Raw genomic sequence first — 15,391 nt, forward strand, 5'->3', positions numbered from 1 at the left:
ACCACCTCCCATTTATCTGTCAGGTAAATAGGTAAGATCAACAACCACTCAATACATGTGCTGTTGTGGCTTCACTTCATGAGATGGCCTGAGAGCACAAAAGTTCCCACTATCATTCCATGTAAAACAGAATTGTTCAGGAGAGCTTTTCTAGAGCAGTAATAGGGCTATAAGAATAGTTCCAAGTAAGCACTTTACAAAAAGACAGCAGCTCTAGATGTCACTATAGCAGTGCCAACCTTTTTGGAACCAGGCACCGGCCCACCCACCGCGGCCCCAGGGCCAGCAGGGTGGGGGAACTGAATTTGGCCTTCCCACCCCACGGCCTCCTCTCTCCGTTTTTACAATGCTAAGGCAGGGAAAGCGCCTTCCAGGCTCTTTAAAAACTCGTACGCACACCCCGCCAGTCAGTTGATCCACAGGGGAAACCACAGCAGCAGGGAGCAACCCACTGTAACAAGCAATGTTGCCCTTGCACAGGGCAGTGCCGCTTGTTCAGCGGTCACTCACTGCGGCTGCGGATCAGCGGAGTGGGGGGTTTGAGCTTTTAAAGAGCCTGGACGGTGCTTTATCAGGCTTAACATCGTAAAAATGGAGGGAGGCTGTGGGGCACCGCGAGGCTGGCGGCCCAGTTGCTGACGGGCCACAGAGCGGTACCAGTTTTCTACAAATGTAATACCATTTAAAATTATGCCACATTCCATAGCATAGCTACTAGGCTATATTCATTCAGATGTCAGTAACTGTATTCCTGGTATTTTATTAGCCGTCTCCTCATAGTAATTATATCAACCTAAACTGTGTTTATGAGAAGATTTTTGATACGGAATGTTATCAATTTATGTTGTATAATCTGCTTTGAATCCCAGTGAGAAAGGTAGACCATGAAAACAGTAAATAATATAGCATTTATTACATGCATTGAACAAGGCAATGATATATATATATATATATAGTTGGCATGCAGAAACACTTATATCAGTAAGGGGTTATTTTAAAAAAAGATTACAAAGGCCAGATTCCATATACACTGGAGTAACAACCAGCCTGAAATAGTAGACATGCTTTGGGAAGCCAAGGATTGTTTGTTCAGGCCTTAACATATGAATAAACACACATTTATATACAGCAAGTATATAGAGCCAGCAACCAGTTGCTAGTACTCAGACCACAGGATCAAAAAAAATTCAGTATTTTTTGCCAAAGGGCAAGGTCTTGAAAGGGGGAGACCTACGAGAGCGCAGGATACGGGTGTAGGGGCTCTCTGCAATAGCAGGCTTGGCTGTTGATCGAGGTAGGAAGTTGGTCAAGAAAGGCTTCTTGAGAGGAGGCTGACTTTTGGGCTGCATGTTTTCATTGTTGGCACAGAACCGTTTCTTGAAGGCTGAGGTTGGTGCTGCTTGGAGTTTCTGCACAGTATGGTACTGCTCAGCAATGCAGGCTGCCTTCTTCCGCAGATCCAGCTTCACTAGTGTCATATTGTTTTGAAGCTCAGCCAGAGTCTGATCCTGGAAAGAAAAAATACATTAGATTTTATGAATATAATTACAAGTGACAGAATATATATCAGATCAGAGAGAAACAGATATTCAGTTGTCCCCCCATCAGGCATGCAAAGTGATAGTCCAGCAACAGATGCCATGATTTGGATCTACTGGAGTGTTTGTTTCCAAAGACAGATGGGATTTTGGTCTATAGGGTGCAACTTTCTCACTTGCCTCCCTCCTGCTATTGCCTAACATGCAGCTGCTGGGGGACATTTACAAGATTTCTTTTACAAGAACAATTATTTCAGATGTTTTGGATCACACAGAGGGGCCTTTATGTCATACTTGGTGGGCAGAAATCCTTTTGATTCTGGAAGCTCTCTGGTGGATCCATCCCCCTGGATTGAGGCTGCTGACTGCGATATTTAGTCTAGCACACCCATTTCCATTCAAGAAATTGAAATTATTACTCAGAGAAATGGGTCATGCCTACAATAATGAAATTAAACTTTGTTTCAGAATTAACAAAAACTGCCTTAAGCCAGTGGCTGCTGCATGAGACACCATCAACAAAATGTCAGGGAGTTAGGTTGAGTAAGAGCATTTCAGGTAGAAGATTTGTTTAACAGGATGCCCTTTTAAATTAGCAAATGGGTTTTTTTCCCTTGAGTCTTACAGTAAAGATCCTTGGGCTGTAGTGGTAGCTGCTGCCAAAGCAACATTTTTAAAGATTTGCACAGCCAATCAGATGCCATGCTGGAGAGGATACTTTTACCATTAAGTGCCAGACTTCTATCTGCATTTACAAGATACTTTTAAACAGGGGTCATTTTGTAGAAAAATAGGTGGTGGAGCTCATACAGGGATTGTTATGCAGCTGCACATACTAATTCAATGGACAAGGAGGTGGAACTCTCAGAAAGGTTAAGGAGCTGTGCTCCTGTGAGCTCCCACTGAATCTGAGGCCTGCTTTTAAAGCATAATACCCCAAAGTCTATTAAGATTCTATTAACTACACAGGATAGCTTCTTTAACTGCATGGCTTACTCAAAACTGCTTCCTTTACCTGTTTGATCAGGATATCATCACACATGCACAGAGTCTCACGGAGTTTCCCAGCACTTGTACTGTGACAACAAGCTCTTTCAGCTGACTGAAGTGACTCCCCGAGTTTCTGTAGCTCACAACGCAGCATCCTCACATTCTGAAGAAGGGAAGAATGGTTAGGCCAAAATCACACTGATTTTCCTCCTCCTGAAGGACATCCATCAGTGGCAGATGAAGTGCTGGAACTTTCTTGCACATTATAGGGAGCTAAACATTATAGAGTGAAATGTATTGGCCGGGGGGGGGGGGGGCAGCCAGGCTCCATTTACTCAAGAGAGGCATTTACCTTTTGACCTTCTTCCAGCTTCCTGTCCACATCAACAGTGATGGCCTTTGCTGAAGGTGGTGGCTCCACCATTCTTCGGTATTTGTGTAGCTCTAAAGATAGGGCAGAATATAGTCACAGCTTAACCCAGGAGCTAAAATCTTTGCCAGAACTCGGCCTCAAAGTTTTGTTTCAATACTGACTTATGGAATATGAAGTCACAATAAATGAACAGGATATACAACATGTGTAAAGTGCCTTTCCTTCAATTGACTGCAGTCTATTCATACACACCTATCCAAGTTAACATTGTGAAGGTATACAAGCAATGGCATACCCCCCTTCACTGATTTAGCTCCTTTCATGCTACGAAGTGAAGTCCTATAGCTGTAATACCATTTAAGTTTCTTGCCAGAAATCACAAACGAGCAAAACAGCCAGTACACAGTAATGGGAACTGGTAAGAATGTAGGAGACTCCTGATTTCTGTCTATCACATTTTGTTTTATGCTGCCTCTAATTCTGTCAGGCTGTTCCCAACTCCTATTGCAATAATTCAAATAGGAAATTTGAGGCCTCATTTGGAGTACTGTGTACAATTCCGGTCACTGCACCTCAAAAAAGGTATTATAGCATTGGAAAAAATGCAGAAAAGGGCAATTAGAATGATTGGAACACGTCGTTGGAATGATTGGTTGGAACACTTTCCCTATGAAGAAAGGTTAAAACGCTTGGGGCTCTTTAGCTTGGAGAAATGTCAACCGCGGGGTGACATGATAGAGGTTTACAAGATTATGCATGGGATAGAGAAGGTAGAGAAAGAAGTACTTTTCTCCCTTTCTCACAATACAAGAACTTGTGGGCATTCAATGAAATTGCTGAGCAGTCGGGTTAGAACGGATAAAAGGAAGTACTTCTTCACCCAAAGGGTGATTAACATGTGGAATTCACTGCCACAGGAGGTGGCGCCAGCTACAAGCATAGACAGCTTCAAGAGGGGATTGGATAAGCATATGGAGCAGAGGTCCATCAGTGGCTATTAGCCACAGCTTATTGTTGGAACTCTGTCTGGGGCAGTGATGCTGGTCACTGTGTGATACAGAGTGTTGGACTGGATGGGCCATTGGCCTGATCCAGCACGGCTTCTCTGATGTTCTTATAGGCAGTATTGTAAGCAAAGCCTTTCTAAGGAAATCCTACCATGTCTGTCTAAATCCTTCAAGATGGTAATAGGAAGGTGGTGGGGATAAGGAAGAACCAGACAGGAAGTGATAATGCAAGGTCAAAAAACCTCAACAGTGAATGGTAAATTATCCTATTCCAGAAGCACAAGAAATGCCAAGGGTACAGGGATGCTGCTGGACAAAAAAGGTAATTGTGTAGCTGACCTAGATGTGATCCAGCATTGATGGGCATGTCACTGACAGAACGCAGGTTTCCTAGTTATAAGAGCAGCAAGTTCTTTGAGGATCATACTGCCTGGATTGCTCTCTTACTAAAGTTCTACTTGGAGGTTTTTGGATTCATTCCTCACCTTCTTTGGCTGTGCTCAGCTCAGCCTGATACTGTTCTAGCTTGGCTTTCATCTCCAGCAGTTCCTGTTGCTGGTTAGATGCTGCCACCACTCGTTTGGATCTGCGCAGTGGCTCCTCTGGCTCTTGTGGTTTTCCCACCTGGAGTTCTTGTTGTTGTTTTGCTTCTTGCAAGGCAGCTTCCAGCTCTTCTATCTTTTCATCCCGGTTCTGAAGAGGAAAAACACAAAGCTGGCATTCAAGAAGAGGAAGGTGTATTTGTATTGCAGCCTGTCCACTTCGAGATGGACAAGGGCATGCAGACAGCTGTATGCAATCTGAGACACACATCCCAGGGAACCTCTGCAAGACTGACTCTGCAATAATCAAAACAAATGAAGATGGGTATGGCCTTCAGAGTAATTTGAAAGGTGTACTCTGACCCTAGAAAAGGACTCTTACAGGTCTCATTCCCACAGGTGTTCCATACTCTGTCACATACCTCAATCTTTTCTTGATAGTAATCGGTCAGAATCTCCTTTAGATGGTTAAGCTTAAACTCATACATCTCCTCCAGAATCTCCTTCTGGGTGTCTACCTGCTCACTTCAGAGAACAAGAGTGGGAGGGTTAAGAAGCAGCAGCCACATGAATCAGCAAGTGATAGGGTAGGAAGCAGAAGTTCAACACAGAGGCTGCTTGGGATGGAAAGATGCTGGAAGCCATTGTACCTGATTGACCGTTCCCTCTCTTGCAGGTGCTCCATCATCTCGTTGCAGATCTCTTCACGGAGATGCATTTCCAGCAGCAGCTTCTCCTGGCGCTCCTTCAGCAGCAGACTTTGCACAGCTTCAACCACATGCAACAGGTCCTGGAAGTGGGGATAGAATGCAGAGCACATGACAATCATGGCCTATCAGAACAACCAGTGTTACAAAATGCCAGATTCCACCATTTGAAAAATCCGTTTTGAAGGCCCTAAAGCAGTTTGTGAAGGCCAGAAATGTCTGGCTTGACATAACAATCATTCTTCACATCCTTTCCTGGATGAAACAGAACAAGTTCAAACTAAACCTAGTGGTCTGTCCCTTGCTCAGTTGCCTGGTATCAGACACATGCACTGGTCTGGGTAAGCAAGAAGAGTTCTAGATTATTCCAATCCAGTGCCTGCCACCCACAAACTCCTCATGGTGTAGGAGGCTAGTTTTAGTGAACAAGGTACAAACCACCACTCACCTCTTTGCCATATGTGGTTACATCTGTTTCATCTTCACTCTCTTCATTGGATTCTGTTTCCTTATCTGAGACTGTTGCAGGGACTCTGTTTATTCTAATGTTCTGTTCCTTCAGAAGGGAATGAACAGCCAGCACTCCTACCTTTGAAGGAACTTGTATAAGCTGAAAGGTAAGTTTTGGTGTTAGCAGGCAGGAACACACAGTCTACCCATTCCTGTCCAAAGCAACACAATTGCCATACTATGCTGGGACTTTAAACTGAGTGCTTTTAAACATGAGCAAACTGCCTTTATATCTGAGCAGAAAAATTCTGTTGAAAGGGCTTATGAGTATTTTCAGAATGCTTTCTTTTGACAGCAGACCAAAATGGTGACAGTGGGGCTTTCAGCACATGCAGAGTACCACCATCTTTTCCTTTTTTACAGTCTCATTATTTTAGAAAATAGGAAGTTAATAAACAAAAGGACAGGGAGGGAGAGAAATAAGTAATGTGTTAAAAGGAAGAAGTAACAGTTACCCTGAATCTGTGTAGCCTTGTAGCTAGCCATACTCTGCCCCAATGCTTCTGGACTCACCTGGCTGGCAACTGCAGAGAACTTAGCCACATGGAGAGTCTCATCATATGAGGAGGCACATGGATTCATATTAACAATCATGCAGGACTGCCCTCGCCCTGTGAAGAAGCCTTGGAACACACGGGTTAGCTTGCTGTCACGGAAGGGCACAACACTCTGCTTCGCTCTGAGAACAGAAGAGTCACGGAGCTTCAGAGACAGAAACCATCAATACTACCTTCCCCCCTCCTCTTGCGAAATCCTACAATCCTCAGAGCACTTGCATACAGCCAGTAATGTTTAAAACAGTACCAGAGTCAGTACAGAAAAATGCTGTTTCCTTGCACTGATAAGCTGAAAGCTAGGAATGGTACCAGCTTACCTGGCCTGCTGGTTCTGGCGCAGCACAGTGAGGCAACGTCCCAGTGTGTGCAAAGAAGTGTTGATGTTATTTGCCTCCTTCATGCGATCCCCGGCCCTCTGCTCTTTGCAGCGTTCAGAGCCAGCGAGGTCACACAGCGACAGCCTGGAGGGGGAGGGCAGCATGAGCACTGGGGTCAAGGATCACCAGCCCTTGTCAGTTCTGCCTTCCCTTCCTCAATTTGACTTTCCTTCAGGTGAAAAATCTTCCACTAGACACAGCCAGGCAAGACTCAGTAACAGCTCTGCTGGCTACAACTCCACAGTTTCAAGAATCTCGCTAGGTTGTTCTTCTCCAAATGAGCACAGCAACTCTAACACATTGCAAGGACGGGAAAAAGCCCTTAAAAACATTTACAAGTGATCCAGTGTAAGCCTGTCATTTTGAAAAATGCTTCTGAATAACAACTTTCATAGTTTCTCCCCAACTGTCATCTCCATGCAACACAGTGGAAAGCCTGCATCACCTTCAGTCAATTAACAAGGATAGACCAACAACCCCCTCTTTCCAGTATGACTTACTCACTAATCTTTGGGTCTACTTCATCACCGCTTCTCTGTAGGTGTAGAATTCGAATGGAGAAGATGCTGTGACTTCAGGGAGCCAGAGAGGGAAAGGAAACACAAATTGAGATGCATTCTTCCACAGCAATCACCTTGGGGTTGCTGCCTTATAATGCATGTTTCATAAACAAAGTGTCTGTTTTCCCAATCCCAAAAGGACTTGCTTCACCCCTCATTTCCAAACCCACTGCAGACCTGCGGCTAGAATTCTGGTTCAGGTGGGTGCTGGCAAAGCTTTGGTTTCTGCGACCCATCTTCAGCAGTTTCCAGGCCTCATCAGCATCCTGAATGTTGATCCAATTCAGATCTGGAACAGGAAGCACAGATCAACCATCTGAAAGAGGAAGGTTCTTTTGGACAGCCCCGTGGCATGGTAGTTAGATTGTCTGGGATCTGAGAGATTAGGCTCACACCCCAGCTCTGCCACTAGGCTCACATGGTGACTTCAGGTGAGTCATTCACAAGCTGCTCTACTTCCCACGACTGTTGTGAAGATTTTAAAAAAGGGAAAGGGCAGCCACATATGCTATCCTGAATTCCTGGAAGAAGGATGGGATAAAAATGACAGACTGATACGAGGCAATATCTATGGATCACTGTTCAGCCCAACAGAAACATCGCAACTCAGCAGAGGGGTTCTGTTTTTGCTTTTATACAGTCCACATTACCAATAAAGTGACTACAAAGGTGCTCTCTACCTTTGATGTAGGGGTTGCCAGTCTGATCCTCACATAATCGCAAAGCAGGCCTCTTGCGGGATGGACCAACCACAGTTGTGTCCAGCAAGTCATAAACCAGCTCATTATAGATCTCAAAAAAGGACACCCAGATGGAAAATTGCACATCATCATTTGCCACCAGTGAGATATTATCCAAGTCAACCCAGTGAAGACCAGACTCTGTTGACAAAAGTCAAACGAAGTTAATAGTTAAGGTTAAAACACATTAAATAAACTCAGTTTGCCTCAATGGATGGACCTTCTGAAAGTCTATCCCAAAGACATGTTGTCCAGGCCTGTAGATACAGTGGGGCCCAAGAGGGGCCAGGCCCATCCTTTTAACCCCCCCCCCTCCAACTGTATGGCCCCTCCAATGAAGGGCCCCCAATCTGTCCCCTTTGCTCATCGCCACTCTAAAACAAGTAGCTGGTCCTTTTGCTTTTTCTCTCTCCTTCCCTAACACAGCACGCAGAGCAAAGTGGGGGATGGGTGAGAATCAAGAGGTCTCTGTCTCTGAGAGAGGGGCACATAAGACAGGGGTGGGGGGAGCAGAGCTGCAGTGACTATCCAGGCAAAGGGGGAGGGGTTAGCTTGTGGCAGCTTACAGTGCTAAGCACCAAAGGTCATCAAACTGGGTGGCTCCCCCTGGCCTCTCCAAACAATAAATCCTGCTGTGGGCCCCACCAAACATTAAATCTTGGCTACAGCCTTGATGTTGTCACTCATGTAACTAGGCCTCGCAGCCCACTCCTGCTTTTCTTCAGTCTAGCACAGTGTTTCCCATTTGCAGGGTTGTGACCCGGTACCAGGCCACGGAAGCCTCACTACCATGTCACAAGAAAAGCCAAAGCTAGCCCCGCCCCATCTCTGTATTGTGCAGAGAGGAGCTGGGCTGCCTCTCTTTCCTTCTCCTCCGCTCCCAGTATTTGAGAGAAAAGCTGGCATCCATTGGCACTTTAGACCCATGAAGTGTTCTTCAGGGTATGAGCTTTCATGTGCCTTGCAGTATGTTCTTTTGGGGAGATTTCCCCAGGAGGCCTGGGCAGCAAAGAACAGTGTGTGTGTTTTTTTTCAGCTGGAGGGGTGGGGAGTGGGCATTCCAGTAGCTGTTTTTTTTTTTTACCAAACGCCCCCTAGGCAGAATTTTTGCTGGCTGGGGTAATCTGATGGTGAGGAAGGCTTTTTTGTTCTTTGTTCCCCCTTCTTTCTCTTTCTTTCTTTCTCTCTCTCTCTCTCTTTCTTTCCCTGCAAGTGCTGCTCTGTCTGTATTCTTGGTGCTGGGAGGAAGCAACAGTGGGAGGGCTCCTAGTGCCCCTGGCCCCACCGGTGGACATTCTGGTGCTTTTTGGGCATTGTATGAGGGAATTTTGGACTGGATAGTCCACTGGCCTGATCCAACATGGCTCCTCTTATGTTTACATTCTTTCTTTCCATGTCTTTCTTTTCTTTTCTTTTCCTTTCCTTCCATTTCATTCTTTCCCTTTCTCTTTCTTTCTTTCCTTCCATTTTTCTGGATGAAACTTTTCTGTTCATCATACTGTTGTTGTAGACATAGGAGCTCTGCCAGTGAAAAGCTGGCACCACCAGATGTAGCCAGCTGGCCCTCTATGAGATTTCTGTGTGAGTAAGAGGTGTGGGGCAGAAAGAGATTATTGGAGATTACTGCGGTATATCTCAACAGCACTGGAAGAGATGGTACCATGAACTTGGCACCATTTTACTGGTCCTACTTTTAACAGCTGTCTGACACTAAAATTAAACTCCTCCTATAGATATTAAAAAGAATGAAAGTAGTTCACTGGCTAAGTATCTGCACAACAGGTTGCTTTTAAAGGCATGGGAAACACAGTCAGTAAAAAGCTGCAAGCCCCTCATATTCTTTTTGGGATAACTGCAGAAAAGCTTGTATGAACTTCATATAACTTGAAATTAATTCATTAATGGCAGTACAATTCTCTGCTACCTTTCATAGCAGTTTCCCAGTGTTTCAACCAAAGAAAAGTATGAAAAATAGCTGTCAAAAGATTTTCCTGAAACCAAGCAAGCTTGGTTGTAGCTTGAGGCAGGGTTCCACTAGTAGCAGCTGAAGGAAGGGCCTACTAAATGTGTCAGCATATTTTGAGGTAGAGCAGCTGCCAGGGCCCAATGTGGGTGGTACACAGTGCCGGCATTCCTGATGCCAATGGCAACAGCACTCCCAACTGCATACACTGGCCAGTGCTGTTGAGGAAGGGATGTGTAGGTGGTGAACATGGGCGTTAGGAGTGCTTGCAAGCTGGAGAAGAATACACAAACAGATAGGTGCATGGAGGTGAAAAGAGAGGACTGCCCACTTTCCACCCCCATTTTGGCTCAGCATGAGTTGCAGAGAGATTTTTCTGAAAATGAATTTACTTCCGAAGAGGCAGGTTTGGGGGAGTGCCCTGGAAGTGACATCACAGGAAAAGGTGGAATTTTGATTCAGTGTGCCCCGGAAGTGACATCACTCGGTCCTTGACACCACAGGAAATGACATAATTCCTGTCTCCCGGCTCCACCCCCAAATTTTAGTGGGTCACGAAGGAGAAGTGTAAAAATAATCGGGTCACAAGAAAGAAAAGTTTGGGAAACCCTGATCTAGCACATAGGGTGCCCAGCAAAGGAATAATTTTTCCCTTGTGATGTTTCCCACATATCTCTGATTGTTAAAAAAAGGACAACTTCCAGGCTAGGAGATCCTATAGAATTCAGATAAGATTTGTCCTGGGTTCCATATTTTCTAAATTGCTCCCAAATGTTTAGAGAGACATATCCATGATAGAATGGCTTTACTTGAAACAACATACAAGCTGCTAGACAGAAGAAATCCAAAGGCTGTGCACACCTTGCCAGCAGCCATAAAACATATTGGTGTGTCTCCATCATCTGTCCAACAACAGATAAGGAGTTTCCCTTGGACTTTATAAATGCTGGAGGGTTTCTTTCACTTCACTCTTTGTTTGAAGACTTAAGATTTGAGGTTCTGTATCTGTTGATGTACTCCTGTACCCTGATATTTTTTTTTTTAAAAAAGGAGGGAAACCTCTGCCCTCCCATCAACTGAGGTTCAAGACGGTAGATACCTTCTAGCAGGTTAGAGCTTATCTGGTTGGTAGAATGGCAGGTCGATGAGAGTCCGCCGACACCACTGTCAGTGCTAGCGCTTGTGCCTGCTTGAAACAGGGGTCCTGTGCTGTGACTCTTATTCACAGAAGTAAACAACTCCTCCTACAAAGTCAGAAGGAACAGCACTGAGTCCCTGAATGGGGTACCTTCTTTGTTACCACAGACTTAATAAAGGTCATGGAGTACACACCTCCTTCATCTTGCCACACAACAGAGCTTGCTTCTTGATTTCCTCCTGACGAACCTGTTTGCTGTTCAGCCAGATCACTTCACTGGAGAGGAAAGGCTTCAGGTCTGTGGCCTGGTATAGCCGTGTCCCAATGCTGTTGAATATGATTGCCAAAGAACGAGGAAGGATCCCCGCATCAGCTCCAGTTCCTATAAGCAAAGAATGAAGATGTTAATTGACAAATCTAGAGAAGTAACTTCTGTTAAGCAGAGACTGTTGTTCACATCAGAATGGACTACATGCTTCTTACCTTGGACAGTATAGGTCTTCCCTGAATTAGTGACACCATAAGTATAAACAAGCCAGTTCTGCCCATGGAGCACATCCTTCACTACTTCCTTCATTGTTGCATCAAAAAAAGCTTTCTGGCCAATCTCTGGTCCAAAGACCTGAAATCCCAAATCCACGCATGCCTTTTGTTAGGTTAAAGTGTTTTTTTAAAGATCAAAGAGCTTAGGGTTAGTCCTCATTTCCACACTGCTTCTCTAGTGCCCCTTGCTAGAGCTCTGAAATATCAAGAAAACTATCTGAGACCTCCTGAGGGAACTTTCAGAGGGTAGCTGAACATCCCTCCCACCTTTTGACTGGGATCTAAGGATTCAGAGATCTTCATTACAATTTGTATGTGATGAAGACTGCCTTTGACTCTCAAAAATCTTGCTGATATCTAAAGTGCTACTGGACTCAAATCTACCTGAGAGAACTGTTGTCTGAACTGGAGGCCCAGTGGATTTATGGGCCCTGGACTAGATCCAAGTACATACCCGGGTGAAGGTGAATTTATGTACTGCCTGACCAATCCCTCGTTCGGTGTTTTTCATGGTGAAGGAGTCCTTGGGTGCTTTGAGTAAAAGGGTCTGGGAATCCTCAATACAGATGCAGCCCTAAGAGATAGAGTTAATGCTTAAGATTTGCTGTTACCTGCCACAGTAGGAAAGGCCACTACGGTGGCCATATTGTATTCACTCAGCAACATCCTTCCTTCACATGTTACACAAGAATTCATGTGATGCAGTTACCAACCCTATTTTGTCCCAGCCACTCACTTGATCCTCAAGTTTTTCCATCTCAGCTGGATTCAGGGGCCTCACTCTTGTATACACTTTTACTTTCTCATTGTCATCAGGAGTCTATATAGAAAAAATTGCAGAGAAATTATAAATACACAATAGTCTTACACAATGGTATGCCATGTTATACTGTCCAGGTTCTTCTTATTAATTTGAATAATTATTTCAAAAATATATTTTTAAAAACCCATTAAGCTGGTAGACTAAGTAGGATCACATTTCAAGCAAGTATCTACTTGCAAAAGCAACACCTACAGATTTCCCAGGGATAAAAAAGGAGGGGGAGGACAAAATAAACCTATCACGCAGCAGGGGAGCAGGAAGGCCTTCTACTGGCTGCCACTACTCTGATAAGGGTCTGTATGGGAGAGCCAAGAGCACACGCCCAACCAGTTTTCCTTATTAGCAAATACCTCATAACTGTAACCGAAGAGATGTGAGGACCCAGGCAGTATAAAAACAAGAAGTTTATTATAAGTGCTCTAACAATAGGTGAGCAATAAAATACTTTTACAGCAACAGTGAATAAAGAAACAGTAAAGGTTGGTGCAAAAGCCCTGATGTGTATGGCTTGACATTCCCTTGCTATAACTCGAAAGACTCACCACCCCTTTTGGGTGAGGGATTTCTCTACAGCTGCAACCTCCTCCAGTCTGGCCTCAGCAGAGAGAACCTTCCTCTCTGCTGCCATTTCCAGAGAGAACAACTTCCCTTTCCAGCAAGGCCTATTTATGCTTTCCTCCCAGGTCCCACCCCCTCTGGGCTAGTCTTTCCTCCAAAACTCTGCCACCCAATCAGAGGGACAGAAGGAATCCTGGGAGATGTGGCCCACTAGCAACTCCTGGGCAGACTTCTCCCTGCCCTCTAGGCTGCACTAGGTCTCAGATGATGACAAGACCCCATATCCTTATATATGTTAGAATCTCCACCAGTAGCTGAGTGGAGTGCCCCAGCTTTCCACGGCTAGAAGCTCAAAAAGGAAACAAGTAGGAAGCCTGAGTTCTAAAGAAGAAAGAAAAGTTAGGCTCAGAAACTCTCTCCCTCACTCAACTTTTTCAAGGCTGGAGAAAACTCCAGCTTCTGCGAGGAGATTTGTCAGTTTGGCTAGGGTAAAAACCTCAGCCCACAACACTTTTCTCAACTGAAAAGACCTAAGGCTGCTTATGTAGTTTTCCCCTCAGACCATAAATCCTTAACCAAGTTTTTATAAAATGAGAACAAAGAGGATCGGTACATAAATATAGGCACATGTCAACCTAACAATTTTGCATAATCTTTTCAGGAACAAGACATTTCCTTCAGGGCTCTTAAATGTGAAAACTGATATTTTTCCACATAGCAATTAACATTCCTCTGATTTTATCAGAGCTGTAATGTAAATATCACCTTTATATATTGATTTTCAAGTATTTCTCATATTAATTTCTTGGCCAAATTGTGTGTCTGGATTGTATAACTGCATATAATCTTTTAAAAGGGCTAGCAAACCCATCAACTTACAGAAGCTTAAAAAGTATTTTTCAATGCAATAGGATTTCACTGGCAACTGGTGGGGTAGTAGAGGCCCTTATCACAATGAGCTGACATCACCAATGACACACTGATGTCACTTCCTGCACACACTGGAAGTTACATCAGTGCCAACATTGCTCTGGCATTTAGGCAAAACTCTGTGGTTTAGCCATAGTTTTGTTCAAATGCCAGAGTGTCCCCCAGTTCTGTGCTGACATCTTTTCTGGAAACAGGGGAGCGACATCAGCACATCAGGACATTGCTGACACATTCTCCCCACCCCCCGCAGGCCTGCTAAGCACTGGCAACCCAACACTGAAAAATAATACATTAATATTAGATATATTTTGATTAAGAGATGTACTTCTATTCTGCAGAGCATCTTCTAGACAGGTGTCTCCCTGGGAGAATTTGTTGTGTTTTCATCTTGTTATCTACATAATGCAAGGTGTCAGTCTCAGTCTAAGTTCAAGCCCAAGAATTGCATCAATTCTTTGGCTTCTCGCACTGTATCACTGTCGCTAATTCACTGGACTCAGCTGGGCATAAACAGGACAGAATTCTCATAAGAGCTAACAGCCCAAATAAACACTAATCTTATTAATTCAGAGTTTATTGTTGAGGCCAAGACTCATCACTAAAAGCTAAGTGGCTCTCCCCAGCAGTATTAGTAGTACCAACTTCTTTTTAAGACAAAGATTTGATATCACCTCACAACATTATTCTTACCTGCTCATGGCTTAAAGAGATGGAAGAGAAATCTGGTAAAAGAGCTCTGCATAAGCCAGTCCCACATTCTGCTGCAGTGGATTCCAGGACAGGAGAGACTGCAGCTTCTTCATCAGACAGCAGCCCTCCAGGGGAGACAAGCCCTTGGGCCATAGCAAACACTGGCCGTTACTGCAAGAGACGCATGAAAAAGCAAGTCAAAAAGGAAGAAAAGGATCCACGCAAGCTTTAGCCATCCAATCTCCACGCTTCTTTCCAATTCTAACAAAAACAATATAATTACAAATTAGTAGTGATGCTTGGGCATCTAGAGAATGCTCATCTCCCCCAGGCCATAGGAAACTTATCACATATAAAAGAAAAGGGAGCAGCTACATATATCCTAGTGCTATAGCAAGTTTGCATGTCACTCCCTTCCATATTACTCCCTGACATTCCCTCCTGTTATGTGGAGATGGGATGCAACAAAAATAAAGTATGTTCATAATATATAAGGCCCACTGGGAACAGAATGTGGATGAGGGATGAAGGGGGGGATTCCTTCTTGGCCTACCCTTAATCTCTTCCTCCAATACCAGTTAGTCCCTTTATTGGCAGAAATTAAAATCATATTAAACCAGTATTTAAATATGCAGAGTACAATAAAAAAATCAATAATCTCTCTAGACCTTTAATCTTATATCCCCTGTTTTTCATTAGCAATCAGAAGGAAACTTGCTACTGAGAGGCTGATATGAGAACACTGATCTGGTAAAAGAAGGGAAACACGCCTCAATTCTGGGACGCTATGCCAGTTAAGCAAAATAGGGCTAATTAGAACATCCCATATTTGGATATAAAATTCA

At 44.2% G+C, this 15,391-nt stretch overlaps 1 protein-coding gene across 1 annotated transcript; it reads right to left on the reverse strand.

Moving 5' to 3' along the window:
- Positions 1-1,074: 1,074 nt before the first annotated feature.
- On the reverse strand, positions 1,075-14,725 carry KIF20A (kinesin family member 20A). Its single transcript, XM_060240123.1, has 18 exons — positions 14,547-14,725; positions 12,282-12,365; positions 12,000-12,119; positions 11,486-11,624; positions 11,197-11,384; positions 10,964-11,108; positions 7,842-8,042; positions 7,339-7,450; positions 7,102-7,173; positions 6,542-6,685; positions 6,181-6,346; positions 5,606-5,767; positions 5,101-5,240; positions 4,873-4,975; positions 4,394-4,601; positions 2,881-2,972; positions 2,554-2,691; positions 1,075-1,508 (listed from the first exon to the last, which is right to left on the reverse strand). Exons 1-18 carry the CDS (start codon positions 14,697-14,699, stop codon positions 1,188-1,190), a joined length of 2,688 nt encoding a protein of 895 aa, XP_060096106.1. The 5' UTR covers positions 14,700-14,725; the 3' UTR covers positions 1,075-1,187.
- Between the last annotated feature and the right edge of the window lie 666 nt (positions 14,726-15,391).

The sequence above is a fragment of the Heteronotia binoei genome, chromosome 5 (genome assembly GCF_032191835.1).
Source record: "Heteronotia binoei isolate CCM8104 ecotype False Entrance Well chromosome 5, APGP_CSIRO_Hbin_v1, whole genome shotgun sequence".
Taxonomy (NCBI): Eukaryota; Metazoa; Chordata; class Lepidosauria; order Squamata; family Gekkonidae; genus Heteronotia; species Heteronotia binoei.

Bases quoted from the DNA above. Each gene is read 5' to 3' on its own strand.
- KIF20A (XM_060240123.1), bottom strand. From the start codon at position 14,699: ATGGCCCAAGGGCTTGTCTCCCCTGGAGGGCTGCTGTCTGATGAAGAA. The intron at 11,385-11,485 runs GTAAGAAGCATG...CTTTGCTTATAG, and splicing joins GAAGACCTATACTGTCCAAG to GAACTGGAGCTGATGCGGGG. The intron at 4,976-5,100 runs GTACAATGGCTT...TGTTCTCTGAAG, and splicing joins GAGAGGGAACGGTCAATCAG to TGAGCAGGTAGACACCCAGA.